At 41.4% G+C, this 22988-nt stretch overlaps 1 protein-coding gene across 4 annotated transcripts in view; it reads left to right on the plus strand.

Annotated features, from left to right (window-relative positions):
- LOC147865126 (uncharacterized) overlaps positions 1 to 12586 on the plus strand; it is a 30202-nt gene extending 17616 nt beyond the window's left edge. For 2 of the 4 annotated variants that reach the window (XM_087317877.1, XM_087317879.1), the window contains exons 3-7: positions 7403 to 8912; positions 9050 to 10568; positions 10643 to 10726; positions 11120 to 11241; positions 11637 to 12586. In XM_087317877.1, the coding sequence (XP_087174003.1) occupies positions 7403 to 8912; positions 9050 to 10568; positions 10643 to 10726; positions 11120 to 11230 (3224 nt within the window). In that variant the 3' untranslated portion in view covers positions 11231 to 11241; positions 11637 to 12586. Of the gene's footprint in view, positions 1 to 7402; positions 8913 to 9049; positions 10569 to 10642; positions 10727 to 11119; positions 11278 to 11446; positions 11568 to 11636 lie in introns of those variants that run through there. The other 2 variants (XR_015529620.1, XM_087317878.1) reach the window with 2 other exon arrangements.
- The last annotated feature ends 10402 nt before the right edge of the window (positions 12587 to 22988 follow it).

Below are 22988 nucleotides of genomic sequence, written 5' to 3' on the forward strand. Positions count from 1 at the left end.
GGAATTCCTTATGCATCAGCATGTGGTTCTCTAATGTATGCTATGGTAGCTACTCGTCCAGATATTGCTTATGTAGTGGGAGTTGTTAGTCGCTATATGTCTAATCCTGACAAATCACATTGGGAGGCTGTTAGTGTGTTTTCAGGTATCTTAAAGGTCCATAGAGAAAATGTTTATGCTATGGGAAGGGTGCATTAAGTTTGCAGGGATATTGTGATGCGGACATGGCAGGTGACTTGAAAAAGGAGATAGAAAAACAAAAAACAGAGTTGTATGCCTCTCTCAAGATAGAGTTATTAGAAGAAATGTTGAAAGACATAACAAGCCATGTCAAGAAATCAAACTAGAGCTTAAGGTTGACATGATGCAATACTTTAAGGATGAAATATCCTCAAATAAGGTTGAATTAATATCTATAAAAGCCAATTTAGAAAAAGGACAAGAAGTTGTGGAAAAATGCATCTCTACAGTTAAAGCCAATGTCACTAAGGAAATGCAAACATGGGCAAACATGGCCAAAGAAGCCAAAGCTCAGGCTGAGCATGCCCAAAAAGAAATTAAAGCAAATGCTCCTTGGATAGATGTAGTGAAAAAACAAAAAGGAACATCAATGAATAGGATGGAAATGATGAATGCTACAATAGAAGAAGAGGCCAAGAGGAAAGCTCGTGCGTTGCATGTATGAGTGGTTGGTTGGGCAAAAACCCACAAGAAGATGCCAAGAATCTCGGAACAAAGATTGGGGCATTAGATATTCCGTTTGCTTCAACATGGAGGGTGGGAAAAGATGAGTCTAGAGCTAAATCCCTTATTATACACTTCATGGATATTGACAAGAAAAAAGCTTTCCTATCTAAAAGAAGGGCACTCAAGGGTGAGAAAATATACTTAGATGATGATCTCACTCCAGCCCGAGTGACACACTGCAAAGAAAACATGCCACAAGTGCTTGATGCAAGAAAGGATGGCAAATGGGTTGTATATAAAGATGGTAAGGTCATTATTATAGAGGAGAGAACCGCATGACAATATATGGCCCATGAGACCCTACGCATGACTATATGGAATTGCAACGGATCTCTACGGACAGATGTCGGATATTTTGAAGATACCTTCAAAAACACAGATATTGCTATGTATATAGAGACCCACCAATGCATGGCTAGCAAACTCCTTGATGTACAAGGATATAGATGGGAGTCAATATGTCGTCCCCAAACTCGGACACTGGGAAGCACTAGAGGTTCGGGAGGAGTGGCTATGTTATACAAAAAGGGGCTCCATGATAGTGCATGTTGTACATAAGGACGTAGATGCACGTTACATGTGGATACGAATCAAAAGAGGGGATCTTAGGGAGCTATATATTGCAATTTGCTACTTTCCGCTTGCCTACTCAAGGTTTGCACCTGTCGGTGAATCACCATATCTACCATTATATGATTATATCGTGAGATTTGCTACTATGGGGGACATAATACTATTAGGAGACTTTAATGCACTAACCAAGGATGAACAAACAACAATGTTTGATGCCAACGAGGCTGTTTATGGAGAAGTTATGGCAGAGAGGTTGGTCTAAAGCGACAAGCTCAAGATATGAGTGCTATAACTGAATATGGCAAACATTCTATAGCCTTGGGAAGTGCGCATGGATTTGTGATATATAATGGATTGTCATAGTGGCCTGGATCAAATGCTTTAACATGGTTGAACCCAAAATGAGGTGCAAGCACAATCGATTATCGAATGGGATCTCCATCTCTCATACCTGAAATAAAAGAGTTCACTATATCTAGTAGACCTATTGGCTTGGTAGCAAATCATGCATATCTACGCTTTGAGATAAAGGATGAATGAGCAAGGGATGTATATGCTAAGGAGACTGGGCTGGGTAGTATCAATTTACTCGCGAGACAATTGATGTGTATAGTTGTGGAGTATACAATGGCATGCTATATTTGGATCCTTTCGCACCCCTTGATGAACTTACCCAAGGAATGTCAAAATCATTGCTTAAAGCAGCCACAAACGGCTTTCCTCACACAATGACCAATCCCCCCAAACTTGGTAGAGTAATACAAAATAGTTTGTATGATGAGGAATTTCGTGATACAAGGAGATTCTTGTAGCGTGAAGTAACTCGGGGCACTTATACACACAGACAAGCGAGAGCAACCTTTCAACTCCTCGTAAGGAAGAAGAAGAGATTGTTATTTAGCTAGATTTTAAGATCATTTGTATCACTTGTTTCTAGGACAAGAAAGTAAAAGAGCATGGAAAATGTTTAATGAGAGGCAACCTACCACACTAGTGACCTCACCTCAGGTGTGGCATGAATATGCAAAGGTCTTATATAATATCCTAGGGCAACCTCCTTTTCCCCAACCACATGGTTCATGCCCACATGAATCCACCTTTTTTACTCCGCAAAAAGTAAGAAATGCCATTGATCGGTTACATAATGACCCTCCGAACCCTTATCAAGGAGGGCAGAGCCCATAATAAGTGGATTTATTCCTGCATTGTGGATTACCAAAAAGCCTTTGACACTGTGCCATGTGCTCGGCTTATGCAACGGCTAGAAGCTCTTGGTGTTCCTACAGATATGCAATGGGGAATCTATGCACTCTATGAATTTGTGTCAGGAAAAGTGCGGTCTCCCAAGGGTTTGTCAAAGGCGGTGGCCAGCAGAATCGGTGTGAAGGCAGGGTGCCCACTATCACCCACTCTCTTCAGTCTCTATATAGATGAGGTATCACATTACATAAAGAGATTCGGGGGTTCGGGAGCATGCCTAGCAGGTATAGCTATACAAATATTACTATATGCTGATGATATTGTGCTGATTTCTAACTCTCCAGAGGGACCACAAAGACATCGCAATGCCTTAAAACTATTTTATATTGACAAAGGTCTGTCAATAAACATGGATAAAACTAAAGTGATGGTGTTCAACACCACTCAAGCATGGGTAATTAGATTAGAACTGGAATTCTTATTAGGAGAGGAAAAGGTGGAATACACATGCTCCTACACATACCTAGGAGTAACGTTTACAGGGCCTAGGATCTCCGTACAAGAGGCTGCTTGTGCTTGACTTTCTTGTGGATATGCAGCCCTTGGTGCTCTCGAGAGACAATGTGCACATTTGCAATTCCAAGAGCCACGAACTATGTTGTGGTTATTTGATACACGTGCCACACCAACTCTTCTCTATGGAGTAGAAACGTGGGGATTGAGTCTTAACAAGGAGACTCATTGAAAAGATTTAGAAAGAAAGAAAGAAAGAAAGATATATTAACGTCTTTTAAGAGGCCAAAATGGCCTATAAGACCGAATAAGAGATTACATCTTAAATGTTTTCTCGTCTTTGAGAACAAATCAAAATAAAGTAAATATTACACAATAAATATAAAAGTAAATAAGATGAAGAGAAAAGAGACGAGAGAATCTGGTTTTTGGCACATGCGAGATTCTCAAGTTAGGTGTATTGTAGCCTTTGTCTCCGAAAGATCTCTATCATAGGTCGATCTAGAATGGAAATGTCTCCAAAGTGAGGGAAGCACCTACGATGGCGGGAGATAATGGCTTTTATTTGTCGATGACAAGGGTGTCGGGGTCGTGGTCCATGGGGCCGGGGCCTACGTGCACGGCAAATTGCCATTGCCCGATCAATCGTAACCCCTTTGTTATATCCTGGTCTGGATCCCATTTCTGTATCCTGGGGTTGATTTCTAGCATTAGGAGTGATGGAGCTAAAGAAAGTTGTGATTGTTCTTTGTGGATGAGCTTGTGTGGCTGTATTCTTCAACAACTTTTCCCGATGTCTCTTGAGCTCGAGCAAGAAAAGTCCTAGGCATCTTTGGTCCTCATATTCCATTACCTTGCGTAGTGGGCCAAAGCCTTGTTTAAAGAGGCAATGGTATCTCCCTCTGATTTCATAAAAGACACTACAATGACAAACATAGTGTTCTTCAGATTCCACTCCTTGATGACACAATTGGCAAATTCTCTCTTCTAGAGGTAGTCGTGTATATCTGCCCACCTCAATCTGTAGCTGATGTGATGAGGTTCGCAGCTGCCCTATCACACTACGCAACGCATAGGATAGATGTATGTCCATATAAGGTGGCCTGATGACAAATCCATCCTCTGATGTATGTAAGAAGTGTGTCTTATAGTGGGCCATCTTTGTACCAAGTGCTATTTTGGGGCTGATCCATGTTATCTTGTTTTCTAAGTTAATAATATCAGTTCGGATCACTCTATTCTTTTCCACTTTGGTCATATTGAGATGGGGACAGTCATATTAAAAGATGTTAACATTGTTCTATTGGTTCATCTCTTCCATGAGTAGAGAACTCTCTATATCAGCATACAAAAGCTTAGCATTTGAATTGCAAAGTGCAAAGTGCAAAACAAAAAGGTAGCCTTAAACTCATCATCAATGAAGAACTTCAAGAAAACGAGGCAGTAAACTCACTCAAATGAGTTGACATGGATGTGGCCTCTCCCATGCGCAAATCCATAAGCTTTTTCAGCCAATAAACTTTGCTAACTGCATTCTTTTGGGCATACCATTCTTGGAGTCTTCTCCAGATTGCATAGGTAGAGTCCAAACCTTCAATGTTGAAACAAGGCATCAAAGGCTGATAGTTCAATGGTCGAGCGTCCTAGTCATCCTGCCATATTTGTAGGCTTTACCTTTACCCTGTTAACCTTGATTGGCTTTGCCTGGTTCTTCTACAACAGGATATTGGAGATTGCTTTTGTTGTACAGCAAAATTGTGTGCACCCTCAAGCTTCTTGATGTCGATGAGATTGCTGCTATCTCTGCTGCCAGCCATATTTTTTGGCCAAAGGAAAATGACCGAAAAATTTAGTAAATCTAGGCCCAAACCCCATGAACTCTTGTGGAGGGATTTGCTTGCAAAGAACCTACATGGAAAAACGTGATGAACGGCAGCATGCAGCCCATCTCCTGCGTCTGCTGATAGGGAGTGAGCTGCGGTAATGGTTGCCTTCTTTGAAAATGTGACCTACCACGTTGACTGTCTCTTGCATTAAAGATGTGACCGTTTGTGCTGACTGTCACCTGCGCTGAGAATGTGGCCTGTCATGCTGACTGTCACCTTCACTGAAAATGTGCCTTGACACCTGCTATGAATATGTGACCTATAACGCTGACTGTTGCTTGCACTAAAAATGTGACGTATTGCAGTGGCTGTAATCTGCTCTGATACCAGTTTGATAGGGGAACTGAGAGCAGATCAGGGCACTGCTGTTCTACTCACCCAGAGAGACAATGCAGATGTAAAAGCAGAAGCAGAGATAGAGAGATGCACAATCTTGTTTTTCGGGGTGTAACCCATTTAGGTGTTTATATATATATATATATATATAGCGCTATGGGTATGCTCACACCCATGCACTAATAAAAGGAACATGTAATGGGCAAATTGCGTGTCCAAGTTCCCTTTTCAAATTGTGCATGTGTAAGACAAGGAATGTGTCAATGCATTGTCATAAAAACGACGAGTTTTAAGATTTGTGTATTGCATACCATCATATGGATGAAGATTGTGTTGAGGCTGATGATTTCATAAGGATATATAATCAGGTAGCTAATGGGCAATATCATGAGCACTATAATCTCAGAGATGGGTTTCTTATAAAAGATGAAAAGGTATGTATCAGAAAGCAATTAATGCCTAAAACTTTATTTGAAACTCATGGTCCACCATATGTGGGCATTGCAGGCTTGATGCACAGTTAAATTAGTTGAGACTTTTTATATTGTCTTGCTTTGCAACAAGATGTTGAAACATTCCTATGAGTATGCATAAATTGTCAAAAAGTTGAATTTGATAGGCAAAAGGTAGTGAGGTGGTTTTAGTCTTTGCCAAACCCAGATACGTTGTAAAGTATAGGTCTGGATATATTTATATGATACTCAAAGATTACAAACAGGAAATGATGGGATATGGATTATAATATTTATATTCAGGAAGCAAGCCCATTTTATTCTGGTTAGGAAGAAAATAAGCTGGAACACAGTCAAATATTTAGGCATAATATCTTTGTATGTCATGATTTCCTTAAATGGTCGTTCCAATGAATATCTAGTTTGCTGCTTCCATAAATTCATTCTTGTGTTTTCCTTATTTCATCTCTCCACACTTGACATTGTCTATGTTTGAAACAGATGATACTTTTCTATTTGCTGATCAGTTTGTGATACATATTTATGTTGGAAAAGAAAACTGGAAGCTGTTAAATGGATTTCCTGCGACTATAGCACATTCCTTTTCCCTGATCTAAATTTTTTGCTTTGAATTGGAAGATATTTTCCTATGCACTTGTCACATGTTGTAAGGAAATAGAAGATAGAATGACAGTTTTCTGAAATATCTGAAGGCAGAGATATAGAAACTAAAAACAGTTATGGGGTTTAACACCTAGGAGGGATTAAAGAAGTAGAAGTAGTTGGGCAAAACAAAAGCCTACTACATAAAAGAATATACAAGGTAAGAGTGCACACACACACACATGCGCTATCCAAGATACATAGAATATGCTCTTAGAAGAAGAGCGTCAAATGTTGATGTGACAGCTAAGTCATGGCCTCAGTGGAACCTTGTACAAAGATCCTATTCAAACTACAAAATAATCTTTTAAAGGTTGTAGGATAGCTCTGAAAACGAGACCGTAACACTTTAACAAAAATTAGAAAAACATTAAATAATATAAACTCGTTTTTCTAGTTTAATTAGAGAAACCTAAAGGGCTTTTAATCCCAACAACATTGCTGGTTAGTTATGAGATTGTTGGTTAGTCAATAGGCAATATGGAGCACGTTTATCATGAAAACTAATATTAAAGGCCCACATTCTGCATACCCAAGCCTAGTGAAAACCATAGACAATGGAAAGGGATGATTCTAAATTGTTAGGAACACTCTGCTTATAATTTAATTAACTTAAATTACACAGTTAAATTACTTGGAAACTAGCTCTAGTTGCTTTAGCAGATTTAAAGGGGAAGAGTGACGTATTTACTCAAGGACCCTTGTAGATCTTGAATATTGTTCATCTTATGGACATATATATGCATTCATCTGATATAATGAAATATTGAAGAATTTACATGAATAAATCAAAATGTCTTTAGATAATTTGAGGAGTGTCTTTACCAGATGATTTTTTTTTCCCAAATGATTGCACAAAAAGATTTCAAAGAAATAAGTTCATTAAGTCACAATTTTGATATGAATTTTTTGGAGACTCAAGAAGTCATATCATCCAACAGAGTTTTAAATTCAAAGTTTTGGCCGTTTAAATTGAAGATCTTTGTTTCTTCGTATTGTGTGTTCAACCTCTGAGTTTGTGGTGTTGTGAAGGTATATATAGACATATTGGTGAGAAATGTAAAGAAGAGGTTCTAAAACTTGATAACGATCGAACTGGGAAGTTCGATAAAGGTCGGGAACAAAGAAGGAAATCCGAGAGAAGCAGGGAGGACCACAGGTCAGACGGAAAAAGGGAGGTATCAAACAGCTGGAAAGATGATTTCACAGATATTAGACATGAAGAAGGCATTTATCGAGACATAAAAGAGAAGGAGAATAGGGCAGGAGAAGGCAGACAGAAAGACAACAGACCAAAAGAGAGTAGGTACAAAGATGAGAGAGAGAAAGAGTATCGGCTTAAAAACCAAGGAGATACTGCTGATGAGGAAAATATCAAGGTTGAGACTGGTACAAAAAAGGAGTATCCAAACCGGTATAGGGAAGATAAGGCCACTGTACAGGATCCTCAGGATGATAAATTTAAGAGAGGGAGAGATCAGCATGTGAAGGAGGATAGATCAAGACTAAAGGAAAAAACTAGGCCCAAGGCAGATGCTGACAAAGAGAGAAATGAAAAGTATAGAGAGGATGGTTTACCAAATATGAAAAATAAACCGGAAAAACAGAGCAATTCTGGAAAGAATAGAGAAGATTCACGAACAGATCACATAGTAGATTCCAAGGGAAAGTATGAAAAAAAAATCACGGAAAGAGAACAAGATTATAATGCTAGGCCTGCTAAATCTCATACTGATAAAGTAAGGCTCGAGCAACAACAGGATGGCAGGGATATGGATATGAAGGAAAATAATGATAAAAAAAAGGAAACTTATGAGAGAAACGGCAGGCATAAGGAAAATCCAAGCAAGGATGAAAAGTTTAATGCAATGAGTGAGAAAGATGGCAAGTTCAGGGATGATCGAATGATGAGTGAGAGAGATAGGAGAGAAAAAACCAAGGATGATGTGGACAGATATAGCAAACATAAGGGTGATTGCAAGGAGAGGAGATGGGGAAATGCTCCTGAAGAGGAATGGTCTAAAGATGGCAAGGACAGTATAGATGTACAAAAGCATTCTAGAGAGGTAGATGAGAGACAGAGACATGTAATTACTGATGGAAAACATAAAACAGAGAGAGGGAAGAGTGATAGAAGGTACAGTGATAAAAACAAGGAAAAAAGACAAGAAGACATGCTTACATTAGACAAATTGGGCAGTGTGAAAGAGACTATTAGAGAGGTTAGTGTGGCAGACAAGGATGATAAACACATCAATATAGGGAGAGATCATTATGAGCAAATAAGCAAACAATACAAGGAATTTGATGGGCAACCAGAGCTTAAAGCCAGTCATGAGGCAGAAGGAAGGGACAATAAGAATCATGGAACAATAAGAGGTGATCGTTCATCTCTGAAATCTTCTAAATCCAGTTTTCAAGATGATGATAAGATGCTTTCTGTCACTTCGTTAAAAGATACAAATAGTTCTGATAATAAATCTAAGAGGAATCGAGATTTGGATGTTTTCGATACTGCTATTGTGGATAGAGACCATGCCAGGTAAGTGGGGTTTTAAAGATTTATATTCTGTTTCATGATGTAAGACCTATTTTTTTCACTGTTACTGATTAATGTATCTTTATGGTTGTCAAATTTCATTAATACACTGATATGGTGGATTTTTGTGTGCTGTGTAGAACCCGAGGTAAACCTGTTGAAGACGTAAGTGACTCATTGCATGAGAAACCTAGTCGTAGAAGCAAGTTTGAGACAAGTGTAAGTATGAGCAGCAGCAGTGGCCCTCGGCGTCCAAGAGAGCAAAATTGGCATACGATAGATCAAGCAGATCAAGGTAAAATATACCATGGGTTTGATGAAGAGGTGAGAAGCTGGGATCCCAAAACATCATTAAATCAAGATTCAGATGATGAGAGGCGACGCCCATTTATCAATGAAAGGAGTCGAGATTCCCGACTCTCTATATCACCCAGACGTGGAAATGAGGACTTTGTCAAGGGTCCATCAGATTCTTTGCTTTCTAAAGATGGCACCCTGTTGAAAAGGAAACAAATTTTTTTGCAAGGTTCTGGGCCAACGAAATCTCGAAGGTTGGACGAAGTGTCAAATGACAGACACACACAATCAAATATAATACAAGGAGATGGGTCAATTGGTAGACATGTGCTACAAAGTCGGCTAGGAGGGTCATCTGCATTACTCCCTCCACCCCCTCCATATCGACCAGGTGTGGATAATCCAGCAGTAATGGGTGGCACATCCAATTTTGGAGAAGATTTGAAGCTGAGAGATACAGATAGTGGAAGATATGATAGGAAGGGAGGAGCTCATATGAGAAGATCTGAGATGGTAGGACCCGTGGGTGATGCATGGACAGGTTTTGGCATGGGCAGTTGGAATGCTCATAACCAAGGTCCTGCTAATATGTTCAATTCATTTCCTCAGATGGGTTCTGTAGGATTTCCTCTAACGGGTCAACAATTTCATGTACCACAAATATTTGGACCTAGGCCTTCTGCAGCTGACATGGGGTTTGGAGGAACTCGCTTTCATATAAATGATAGTGGTGGTTCTTTCTCTGGACATGGGTCTAACAATGGTCCAGTGATGGGATGGCATAGATTTCCAGATGGAAATGAGAGTCACCGCCCTCTTTCAGGTTTCATGGATACATCATGGGAAGGTCAGAGTCGTTATCCTGACGAACGTCAGAGATTCTCACATCCTGAATGGCATCAATTCTCTCAAGGTTTAACTAGAGGATGGGAAGAAGCAGTCTCTGAACCATGGCAAGGTCAAAATGCTGATGCTAAGTTTGATTCAAACCAAACTCATACAAACCGAGAATGTCTATCCCATGTGAAGAATAGGGATGAACCGGGTAGTATTCTTGGTCTAGATTCTGAGATGACTCTAGTAATGGATGACCGAGCTTCACAAGAAATATCTGAAGTCTCTCCTGCGCATACATCCGATCTTTTTGGAAAAGCATCATTGAAAAGTAGCACTAAACGTAGCAAAACAAGGTTGCAAATGATGTTTCTTCATGCTGGTGTATCGGCTGAAGTGGCAGGTGTTGATTTGTATGAAGAGTACCTCACTTTTCTTTCCCCATCAGAAGCTAAGAGAAAGGAGGTTAATGATCACGACAGCATGGTTGTATCCACTACCTTCTTAGATGAAGATCTGGAGTTCGAGGTAAAGGGTACTATAGACTGTTCCAATTAAAAAGCTAAAAAGACCACTGGTGATGTTGTTTATCCTTTTGATAGGTTGATCCTGAAGCTCAGGAGCTGCTTTCAGCACCGGATCCTCTTGCAACAGTCCTGTCATGTCTACCAGATGATGTCTATAAGGTTTGTATTCAGGTGTGATTCAGGTCCTGTCATGCTACTAATCTACACTTGTACTTTCTCACCTCTTAAACATATGGTGGAGGATTATAAACAACCACCTAATGGAGGGACTGGCTTCTTAAAAGCATGTCTTCTTGGGGTTTGCACCTAGAACCTCATAATGCTTCGTCATTTCACATAAGAATAAGCTACCAGTGATTTATGTTAAGTTTGCTACTTCATTGTACTAGGGAAGCATGCCCCTAATCAGTGTACATATTCTTCATTGTATATTATCATAGTATATCCATATGAGTCTAGGCACACATGTCATGATAGAAACCTGCTATCTCTATGGATGAACTCTTTCATGCAGGGTCTCACGCATCATTTTTTTTTTTCTAACTTCTGTAGCATGCGCTGAAGATGTACAAGCAGGATAACCATATTCAGAAGTCGCGTTTTGGATCATTCATCCTCCCAGAATGTGTTGGGACTGAAACATCCAAAGTCAAAATTCGTTGATTAAAAAAAGGGTAAGGGCCAAAAAATATCATTGAAGTTATAAGGAGGTAATTCCTAGTCTATTCCTCATTCTTTATATGCAAAAAACCTGAAGCAGATTTTTATTATTCAAAATTAAGGCAGAATAAGAAAAGTTGTAAGGGCAAATATCATTACATTTAGAATTCAACTTACATAAAACTGAAATGACAATCGGGTTTTGTGGATATGGTGCAGGTTGAAGTTTTGGACGTTGTTCCTAGTGAATTGTTTTTCATCATTTTGTTATATGCAAAAGACCTACGCAGATATTTAATTAACTCAAATTAAGGCAGAATAAAAAAGGGTTAAAGGCAAATATCATTACATCTGAAGTTTTTCTTACATCAAACTGAGGCTAGTATGCGGTTTTGTGGATATGGTTCAGGTTAAATCTTTGTATAATTTCACTGGGAACAGGGCAAGAGGTGCTGGATAGCAATCATTTGCAATCAAATGTATTAATGGAGTACCTGACATACTGAGCCAGTGCTGCAGCATGGACATGATACATAAAATTCTTGCATATATTTCTGAAAAGACAAGGAGAGCTCGGGATACGATTAGGAAATGCAGTTGTTAATTACAACTGTGTTATGAGAAAGTACCCTCTATATACACACTTACAGTTTCAAGGCTCCCAAAGTTACAAGCACTGTAAAGAAAAATAGCCAAAGATTGGAATTTCACAAGACACATTTCAAGTAAAGATATCCTTCTGGAAGCAGTAGTGTGGAGCACAGTGAGTTGTGAATCAACCTTCGGCCGCAAATATGGCCTGGTACTGATGGCTGGTGGTATCAGTAAGCTTTATTTTTGAATTTGCAAAGATTCTGTTTTATGTCTGTATTTTGCATGGTGCCAAACTTTGTGGAAAATTTTCATTTGATCTTATTTGTGCCCACATCTATAGCTGCTTTGTTTCCTTATGATTTCATAATCTCTTTTTTTCTCTCTTGTTGATTATTACATGAGTCTTAGTAGAGATTGAGCTCAAGTCTGGTTTCAGACATTGAATGTCTTCTTATTTGACTGAAGGACCATGTCAAAAATCTACTAACATGGGTGCACACACAGCTATAAATAACCCATCTTTGTGACTTACTGAGATATGTAAGCACTTTTTCTGTTGAAGTTCTTTAATAGTGAAGTTTTGATGTTTTTCTTCTTTGAAATTGCTATGGTGCAACTTTATGTTTGCATTTGCAAAAGACCCTAGTATCCAAATGTGGGCAAGAGATTGACAACAAAAATATTGCATTGTCTTTTTTGCAGAGAATCGTACATTGAAATAGATGGTCTATATCAATCTAAAGATTGTCGCAAGTTCAGATCACACCACTAGTTTGCTAAAAAAACACTTAATTATTCATTGACATATTTGTTGAATTAGAGTTATAATTGTGGTGGGGGTAAAGTTCGTTCATGTTCATAGAAGTGGTCAGTTCTGCAATTAAGAGATTAAGAATCTCCTATTGGTTTCAAGTAGTGTTTTGCCACTGTCAACAAATATTTTGTGATTTGGTAACGATCTTAAATTCTTTAGAAATCTCTAAATGAACGGTGTACAGTGGAACAAATTTCGAATATCCAATAACCAAAATTTCCACATTTTGTTGTATATCTAAGTGAGTTTTCATTTCCATGTCTATGGAGTTTTCATTTATCAATTTTGTGTGAATTTATTACAAGAGTATAGAATTTGAATGTGTCATGGTTGATATGATTAGCGTAAACAATTGTTGGCCTAGAGTATGATCCGGAGGTTTAATGTGTAAAGGACGAGTTGGAGAATAATACTATAATTAGTAGGATAATTATTAGTTAGGAAATATTATAGGAATGGACGGATCCGGATACTTGTACCGATTCGGATTTGCATCGATTAATAGTGCTGGTAGTTGGAAGGCACCATTTTGTATTGCCTACTGGATGCCTATAAAAGGGTCTGTAATTGATGTAATTGGTTTAATGGAATTAATATGAGATTGGTGCTCTGTTTTAATTCTGTTGTGTCTCTGTGTACTTCTTTTGCGCTTCAATTGTTAATGTTAGGCCTGTCATAACTAATCTGTTGTCTTAACAATCTAGAAGTAACTGGAATTAGTCGGATTGAGTCGAATAGCCGGATAATATCCATCCCTTAACCGCCCCTTTGGTGAAGTGTTTTGAAACGGACACCTTGTCTTTGATGCTAAGTCCAGTGAGATAGTCCCACAATTCATCATCTGATTCTAGACATTGCATAGTCAGCTTGCAAGGGCACCTCTAGATGATGAGGCAAAAACATTCTTTTTGGCTGTGCTTCGAGAGCTGCACCAGACAATGCTATCAGTGTTGAACTTTTGGACCAACACCATGGATGAAGTCACCCACCGGGTGTGGGAAATGGATGAGGCCCAAAATAGTAATTACATGGTGATGGGGGTCTTGCAACTAGCGTTACCTAGAGAAGAAAACCTGTGATTTCGGCAAGTAGTGTAGTGCACATGTCTCAACCTCGGCCACTCCACATTGGAATGTACAATGTGGACCCAATGCATGTTGTGTAACTTTCGGTCACACCATGGAGCGGTGCGAGTACAATCTATTAAATCAGCAAGCAACACTCGTCTGACACATTGAGCCCCAGGGTGGGCAATGACCAGAGGAAGATCGATTTTGGGAAGATGATTGATATCGATCAGAATGCCGTTATCGTTATGATGACACATGATGAGAAGATTATGACCGAGACCACCATGAAAGGGATTAATCTCCGAATTATGACTTGCGAAGAGAGGAAAGAAGGTTTTCAAAATGGCAAGCGTACCCGGACTAGGACAAACGAGGATACTGCAATAACTGATGGCACCCGAATAACTGTAGAGGAAATTTTCGATGAGATGAGTGTTGAGAGATGATCTGGGAATATCATTGAGAACCGAATACAAATCCGTTCGTACCACGACCGAAGCAACAGAGGTTGAAGGATACCAAACGGATGAATTTCGGTATCTAGTCGGGAAATGCAGAAAAAGGGGAAACGAGCGGTAATAAAAAAGTATATTGTTATTATTGTTGACAAGAAGGCCATTATAGTAGCAATTGCTCGAGAAAAGCCAAAGAGAAACAACTGACAGTTAACATGGTGACCATTGAAGTCATGGATGTACAACAAGTCAGCACTTGATCAAAAGGAAAGGCTGCAGATTGGGAAACCAAGGAGGCAATCCGGAAGCAGGGTACAGAGTGGATACGAAAGGCTAATGAAAGGAATGTGGCCGAATGGAAAGAACAAACCAAGTTTTTGGAAGCACCAATCGAGAGCATGAAGAACGACCCGACTTGGTAGGCTTTGCAACAATGTCAGATTTTGTTGTCACTAGGTCGGCTTTTGCAATTGGTTCCCAGATTTACGAAAGGGTTAAAGTCGGCATTGTCACCACACAATCCGGAGCTGACACCAATATGCTTCTCAAATCCAAAGGAAGGACCTAGCATGGTAGACACAAGCAGTCTGACAGTAACGGTCATCATTAAGGGAAGTGAGGTACTAGGAACGATTATTGACGAAGGATCCGACATGAATGTAATCAATTGACAGACTTGTGAAACACTAGGCATCAATGAATGGGAACCATGCCCATTTTGGCTACGTATGGCAGATACTAGTTCGGTCCGGTAAATCAAACTCATCCGAAACCTTGACATCATGATTGAATGTCATGCGTTCTGTATTTCCGCTGTGGTATTACAGTTCAACGCACCGGGGGCATACCCCCTATTATTGGGAAGGACATGGTTGAAAACAACACACATTAAGCAGAATTGGTAGAAGAATGTGATAACTTTCAAACGAGGGAAAACCAAAGTTTAGGTACCAACCCAGGAATGGGTTGGTACGATCAAGCAGGTAACACCCCTATATGCTGAAAGTATCAATATGCTGGATGGATTGACGGATAACGAAATTGACCTGTACTTAGATGAACATCCCAAGATTGTATCGCTTTTCGAGGTAGATGTAGTTGAAGCTGTCACGCCGTACGTTACACACTGGGAGGACGAATTCGATGAGTCGGATTAGGCGGCAGTCCGGGAACTCCAGTAGGCATAGGAATCGTTAGAGCAAGGGATGGTCATATCCCAACGAGTAAAGGCATTCAAATTGGAGGAGGTCGACCTCAGGACAAGTGAGGCGTCCAGACCGGTCAATGTGGCGAAGGAAATGCCATCTAATAAAAAACGGCAATGATCGAACTATTGAAAGAATAAGGATGTCTTTGCATGGTCCCATGAAGATATGCGGGGATTGGACCCCAACCTCTATCAACATAAGATCCCGCTCAGTAAGGATGCGAAACCGGTAGTGCAGAGATGATATTGGATGAACCCGAATTATGCGCTAAAGGTGAAAGAAGAAATTGATAAATTGATGAGAGTAGGTTTTATCCGGCTGATGAAACACGCCATGTGGTTAAGTTCGAGAGTCGTAGTACCGAATAAGAACGAGAAAATTAGGGTTTGTGTCGACTACCGGAAACTCAACGTAGCCACGGTGACGAATGCCTTTCCGACACCATTTACGGATGGCGTATTGGACGTGGTAGTCGGACATGAAGTTTACAACTTCCTAGACGTATTTAGTGGGTATAATCAAATCTAGATGCATCCGGACTACCAGGAAAAGATGACCTTCGTGACAGAATGGGGAGTGTTTGTTATAGTAGTCATGATGTTTGACCTTCAAGCAACCGGAGGAGCATAAGGACCATACAACCGGCGAAATTCCAACGATATCGGAGGAACAAAAGGACTAGGCAACCTACGGAATTTCGATGATATCGGAGCCGGTACAATCGGAAACTCTCGGATGACCCAATGACACTTAGTATGACAAGGTAACCCAGGCCATACAACAAAAAGAAAAAGAAAAAGATGAAGAAGATATTATTCCAGATTATGAACGATCACCATGAAAAGGCGTGTGACGTCAACCTATTTAAAGATCACCACGTGGAGTAATCATGCTATTACGGTATACGACGTGCATGTATGAGAATCAAGAAGAGGCAGGTGTGAACGATGGGGGTACAAAATTTCCAGACAAATGAGGGAGTCTCATTTCATGAAAGAAAGATCTTATGAGCACAGAGGGCGCAGGCTTTCGGAAAAAAACAGGTACTCAACAAAGCACAGGCGCTCAACTGTAGAAGCGACCTCGACGATGAACAAACTGAACCCATGGCACTCTCGAACGCAACACGAGATTGGCTCATCAAGAACGGCCTCGAAGGCTGAATCATCAGAGTAGCCGAGGCACCACCGCACGAGGAACCAAAGAAGATAGTGCAACGACTATTGACCTTGAGGAACTCTCCGAAGGAACAATGTAGACAGTTATCAGATTATCTTTCGGAGGCCTGTACTCCATTGAGAATCCCTCAAGACAAATCTTGACAGACTATTTTGGCAAGTTCTCAATCGCAAGCAAGGCGTACCGGACACAAGGCAACAAAGTTCCCCTATTCCGGGAAGTGGCTCGGGTGTTACTCAAGTATGGATTTGTTCATCCCCGACCACTCGCCATGCCAAAAACTAGGGCCGTCTTCATCATCGCAATATTTGAAGGCCTATAGGTCGACTAGCCGGTAATAGTGGTTGACTCCTTATTGACGGCGATTGCGGCCGTGCTGGTCGACAAGAAAGCTTAGGTCGGATTGGCACAGTGGCTGATGGTCCTGCCACCACCAACGCGCGCCATCAAACTGAAGAAACGGGTATGGCCGGAGACCACACCAAATAAACAATCGAAATGGCAACAACTCCTGGCAAAACAAAGGAGCTGGGAAAGGCCAAGGAGTTCACAGGGCTCATGTCAAATATGAACCAAAGCACAAGCTGAAGAACAAAGCCGGTAGAACCAGATAATCAATGGAAGAAAGCTCCGGAAAAGGAAGCAGGACCGGTGTCTAGCACAACCCCGGAAAAAGAATGTGAGCGGAAGAAAGAACTGCAAACATTAAAGGAGGAGTTGGCCACTCAAGAAGCACTAAGAGAGAGGGAGAGAGATCACAATAAGACAACCGAGGAAGAGAAACAGAGAACCGAGGAAAGTCTCTAGAAGAGTCAAGCAAACAATGACCGACAGAAGGAGGAAAGAGAGAATTTGCTACAAGAGAAGGATAAGCTGTGGAGAATGGTGGAGACAGAAATAGAAATGCTAAAGGAAGAAATCTGGTCATAGGTCAACTAATGCTTAAAATGGAATACAGAGGACTTCGAGAAGTTGTACCGGGACCATAAGTAATTGGAGGCAGAACATAAGAAGCTAGGGTCCGATTATGACCGGTACGACAAGAAAAGCTAAAGGAGGCCTGGACAGAGTTAAAGGAAAAAATGGAGGCGCTGATGAATCAAGGGAAGATGATGGCTGAGATGACGACGAACGTGATGGAGGAAGTGGCGAAAGAAAGAATGGAGCTCACATCGTAGGACTACCAGGAGTTGGAACGTGCGAAGGTGGTTTTGGATAAGGTGCAAACAACCTACCAAAACAAATTGATGGAATATGAAGTGCAAGCAACTGTTGTTGCCGACCTCATCAAACAGCTTAAGAATGAAAAAGAGGCCATGAAAGACAAAACAGAACTGGACAAGAGGTATGACCCCAAATACTCTGGGCGCGAAGAATCGAAAGAAGGCCGAGGACCATTTTTACAAAATGGATGAAGAAAGCATTGTTACCATCCGGGAAGAATTGTTAGATGACTTTTTGGCCTTGGCCGAACACAAATTGAGGTTGTTCGGAAGCTCATCGAAAGGCTTGAAGACGATCAACTCGACACACAACTACAGTTCGAGAGCTATGAGCGGGAGCGCCGGCGGAATGAAGTGGAAACGCGATTGGAGGCCATTAACATTAGTGATGAAGAGCCACAACCACAACCACAACATGAGTTTCAACTGGATCAGCAACCGGAAAGGGCCGGAAATGAGCAAATGGGAGGAGCCGGAACAGACCAACCGGAAGGAGCCGGAGCAGAGCAACAACAACAACAACAGTCAGAGGAGCAACAACAATAGATGAAAGAACCACTCGAGCCTTTGGATCAAAGTATCCTGAACATACTTGACGAGGATTGAGGGGGCTGACCATGGGTTCGACGTGCAATGCACTGTCCCACGGGCGTGCCATGTGTTGGCCTAGAGTATGATCCGGAGGGTTAATGTGTAAAGGACGAGTCGGAGAATAATATATAATTAGTAGCATAATTATTAGTTAGGAAATATTATAGGAACAGATGGATCCGGATAGTCATACCGATGAAAGAGCACCATGAGAGAGAGAGAGAGAAAGAGAGAGAGAAATTAACATCTTCTAAGTCCAAATTTGGCCAATGAAACAATTGATTACATTAATGAGATGTGTACCCAATCACCCAAAATAAACATAAATAAAGGAGTTTCAGTGAGGTACAAAACATATTACAATGTGTAGCATGTGTAGTTAGATTAATTTCATTTTCACCCAAGTCTCTTGAAAAAGAGTGGGGAGTTGAAGGGTTTCGATGCAGGTGTGGTTTTTGGTCTCTGTGATTTAAATGGTATACCAACCATGGTTTCTAGGTGGGGTAAGTAATGTTCCCATATCTTCTTAATTGCTTTTGCACAACGACTGACTTTGAAGCTCGGTATCCGAGGGCGTTTGGTTGTTCTTGGTTTTTGCTTCGACCTGGGAGAGGTTGAGTGATATAGGAGTTCTAGATTCCGCATTCCCTTGTGTTCTTAAAAACAATTCAACCACCACATGTTGGTGAATATTAGAAAAGTTATGGTTAACATTTTGTAGCTTATTCTCTCTATGTCGTTCTAACTCTAAGATATGCCTACCTAGTGTCTTTATATATGAGGTATCCAATAGTTTGCTTCAACGAGGGAGAGGTCAAGTGATGCAAGTGTGCACATGTTCATCATTACGTTGTGTTCCTAAAAAAAATTCAGTGGTCACATGTTGGTGAATATTAGAACGTTTATGGTTAACATTTGGTAGCTTATTCTCTCTATGTTGTTTTAACTCTAAGATATACCTACTTGGTGACTTTATATCTAAGGTATAGTTGGGAGAGGGTCCAAGCATGTTTTGATATTTTTCCCTTAACTTGACTTATGTTGGACATTTGCATGTAAAATGATACTTATCCTCAGAGTCTACCTCTATGTGACATAATGTACATATTTTTTCCTCTCTAGGAACTCCATTAGCTCGAGCATCTTCAATCTCAAGTTGGTGGGATGATACTCTAAGTTGTCCAATGACAACCATTAGTGCATTTGGTAAGAACATATCTAGATATTTTGGTCTTGTAATAAAACCTAACTTGAAGTGTTTCTTATGGTATAACATTTTAGATGGGAGTTGCTCTAGTGGGTTGATCCATTTATGTTGACTATAAATTTTCCATATTTCTAGGTGTATCACTTTATTATTGTCCTCATGAGCGATAAAACTCTTATTGATCTCATGGTCATACCTAAGACGAGGTAGGTTATTAATGTTTAGGCCGTTTCCAAAATGGCAACTTACCACAATACTATACTAGCAGCTAGTATCTTCAGACTTATAGAATGATCAAGATGCCTTGAAAGCTTAGTTCATGGGATATCCTATCACGTGATTGTTATCCCCTTCTTCGGAAGCAACACCTTCGATTGTCCTTACGAAAATCGGATCAAGGGGTCATGGTACGTGGTGGAAAGAAAAATAGAATGTGCAGGAGATTGGCTCTGCAATCAGTGTCGTGTAACGAAATGATCATCGTCACTTAGCCATAGGATATGATCTTATTTCAAGAATAAACTTCTAAGTGTGACCGTAAACATAGAAAAGAATAGACCAAAAACCATATATATTTATATTACTAGTGGAGTAACAACGATACATGGCTCACGGCCGGAGTTACAAAAGTATGATCAGATGCTTATAATATCCTATTGTAGCTAAGGGACTTCCTATCTCCTCTGTTCGCCCTCTCTTTTGATTTCTCCTTCACATTTTATAGCTTTTCCTTTGCTCGGCGTGCTTCAGTCTTCTATCGTTTTTGGCTCCATGTATTGCTGATGTGTTCATTCGGCTGCATGTTTCTTGTTACTTACCCGATTATGGTTGCCTTCACCTACTTTGCCTACCTTCAGATTCATTTCACACTTAATATACAAAAATTGGCCCACGAACAACACCTAGCACGCCCGTGGGACAATGCTTTCGCACGTTGAACCCACCATAATCGAAAGAAGATTCGCAAAAAAATACACTCATTCCTCGGTCAAAATGTCGAGGATGCCTTTGGAGGTTGGGTGCACGATTGGTTACTCCGTCATAACTGTTGAGATAGCTGGTTCTAGCTCATTCTATGGGGTCTGCTCGGCTGAAACATCGGGCTCGTGATCGGTATCTGGACCCATAGTGTTGGTGGGGTGGGGGCTTCCTCTTCGTGTTCTATTTGTTGTGCCGTCTCTGGGAAGGCCCATTCGGTTTCTAGCATAAGCAACAATTGGTTGTCGTTGAATTCCTTAACGAGGCTTTCGATTACCATGGTGTGTGTTTTTGCCAAGCCTAGAAGTCCTTGATGAGGTCTTCTCAGACCATTTGTATAATTTTCGTCTATTTTGTAGAAACCACGACCTTCTTTCTTTCGATTCTCGGCGCCAGCCCGTAACACCTAAAGTTCGACAACTTGAGCCGAGCATTCCTTCCAGCCGCTAGCGAGAGTCTCTTCGACCTTCCGGTTGAGCTTCTGTCGTTGTTTAACCACCAGGGTGTGGAGTCGTTCCTCATGAATCTCGTACTTGGCTTGGAGTGCGGCCGTCTCGCTTTTAGCTTCTTCCGCCTCGCACTGCAGTTTGGCTTTGATGACATGTTGAGGGCGGTGATCCTTGTCTCTGTTTCGGCTATTAATTGGTCGAACCGGCGGAGGAGACGATTCGTGCTGTCTGTTGATTTCTTCAAATACTGCTCACGTTGCCTTTCGAGTTCCAACACCGAGTTTATTTGATGTTCGTGAAGGGAGTCCGCCAGTTGGCATCACTCCTGCTCGGTTTGGTTCAATTTTTGCAGGAACTAATTGGAGTGAACCCGTAATTCCATGAGCTCCTTGTTAGAGATGCGACTTGTGCGACAACAATGTCCTATGTAGACTTAAGAGATGTTGCGGTGTTGTTTTCGGCCTCTTAGAGCTGGGCCATCCGATCGTGGAATAGTTTCTGTAGTTCGACTTCCCTCTTTGCGGTCTGCTCCTTTATCTTCTTAGCCTCCTCTCTATCCTGCTCGTATCGCTCTTTGGCCTTGTGTAGGGCGATGTCTTCTTCATAGTTGCGAATGGGTGTGCTGATATCTTCCTCCAGTTGAGTGGATATCGTCGTTTGTTTGCAAGGGCTTGTTGGGTCAGTTTGAGTGGTTATATCGACCAGCTCGACGCAACTTGGTAATTCCGTTTGGGTCGACGCTTCGTGTGGGTTGGAAGTGGGATGGGACGGAGCAAGCGTGATGGTCTGACCCATTGCTTGGAGTTGTTGCTCGAGTTCGGTCCTCTGGGTCTCGGATGCCTGCCACAATTTTGTGGCGTTCTTTGCTAGCTGCCACGCTAATTTATAGTTGATAGCCATGTCTTTTGCCGCGCATGTTGTTCTGCCCAGTTCACGATATGTTTCCACGAGTGCCGTGTTAAGCTCCGGAAGCTCAATGCGTGTGTGACGTTTCTTTGTGACTCTCTTCCGTCCTACTTTTTGTAACTTGGGCTTGTCGTCATCGTTGACCAATGCCCTTTCCACCATCTGTTGTTCGACGTGTTCTTGGGCCATGCGGGCCGCTGCAACGACTTGGAGACAAGCCAAGAGGTCGATGATCTCGTAAGCCGTGCCGTGCTACAAAATGGCTCCAAGCTCGTATGCCTCCTTGGGAAGATCCTTGAAGGCTAGTACCCCGTTTTCCAAGAATCATGATTGTTGGCCCTATTCGATTGGTCTGTTGAGGGCGAGCATGGTGTCTGGAACTACCGTGACTGATTTGTCCGGACGACAACCAACTAGATATCTTTAGTCGTGGATGTTGTTGTTGTCTGGTTGTCACTGCGGCGGTTGATTTGGCAGCGTTTCGCGACCGGGTTCTTTGGAGCTGTACGGACTTGTGACTTCTCTTCGTTTGGAGTTCTATTGAGCTGGAAGTCTTCGAATCAGGTTTGCGGCTTTCGGTATGTCTGTTTGGCCGGTCTTGGGTAGGGGTAGTGCGTGGCGAAGTGCCTTTGGGCATGGGGGTGATGGGCTTGTCGCGGCCGTGGATTGTGATGTTATAGATATTTTCCGTGGTTGTCTTGGCCGGTATTGGAGTAGGGGTTGGGGTTGGAGTATCTTCGTTCCATTCTTCTTGCGGCAACTGCAAGGTTCGTTGTCGCTTGGCCCGAGTGGGGCGAGTGGGAAGCACCAAGGTTTGGCGTTGTGGTGTTGGTGTTTGGGGAGGGTAAAGCACGACTATGTAATGTGTTAATACCGGAAGAAAACACTTACCTGATTGGAAGGAGGCTAAGGCAGTACAATTTCCTTCCTAGTGAGTATAGCCCAATTGACAGCTCCACCTCGATATGCCGTGATGATTAAGCCGACCCTTTTCTTGGGTATGCTGTATGCATTGGCGGTGATACATCCTTACTCCAAAAGAAAATGGGCCAGATTTCCGAAGAATTCATTGGAGCCTACGTGTGTG

Source organism: Azolla caroliniana, unplaced genomic scaffold (genome assembly GCF_043228905.1).
Source record: "Azolla caroliniana isolate FFs.n. ecotype wild unplaced genomic scaffold, voAzoCaro1.0.p SCAF_4, whole genome shotgun sequence".
In the NCBI taxonomy this organism is placed as follows: domain Eukaryota; kingdom Viridiplantae; phylum Streptophyta; class Polypodiopsida; order Salviniales; family Salviniaceae; genus Azolla; species Azolla caroliniana.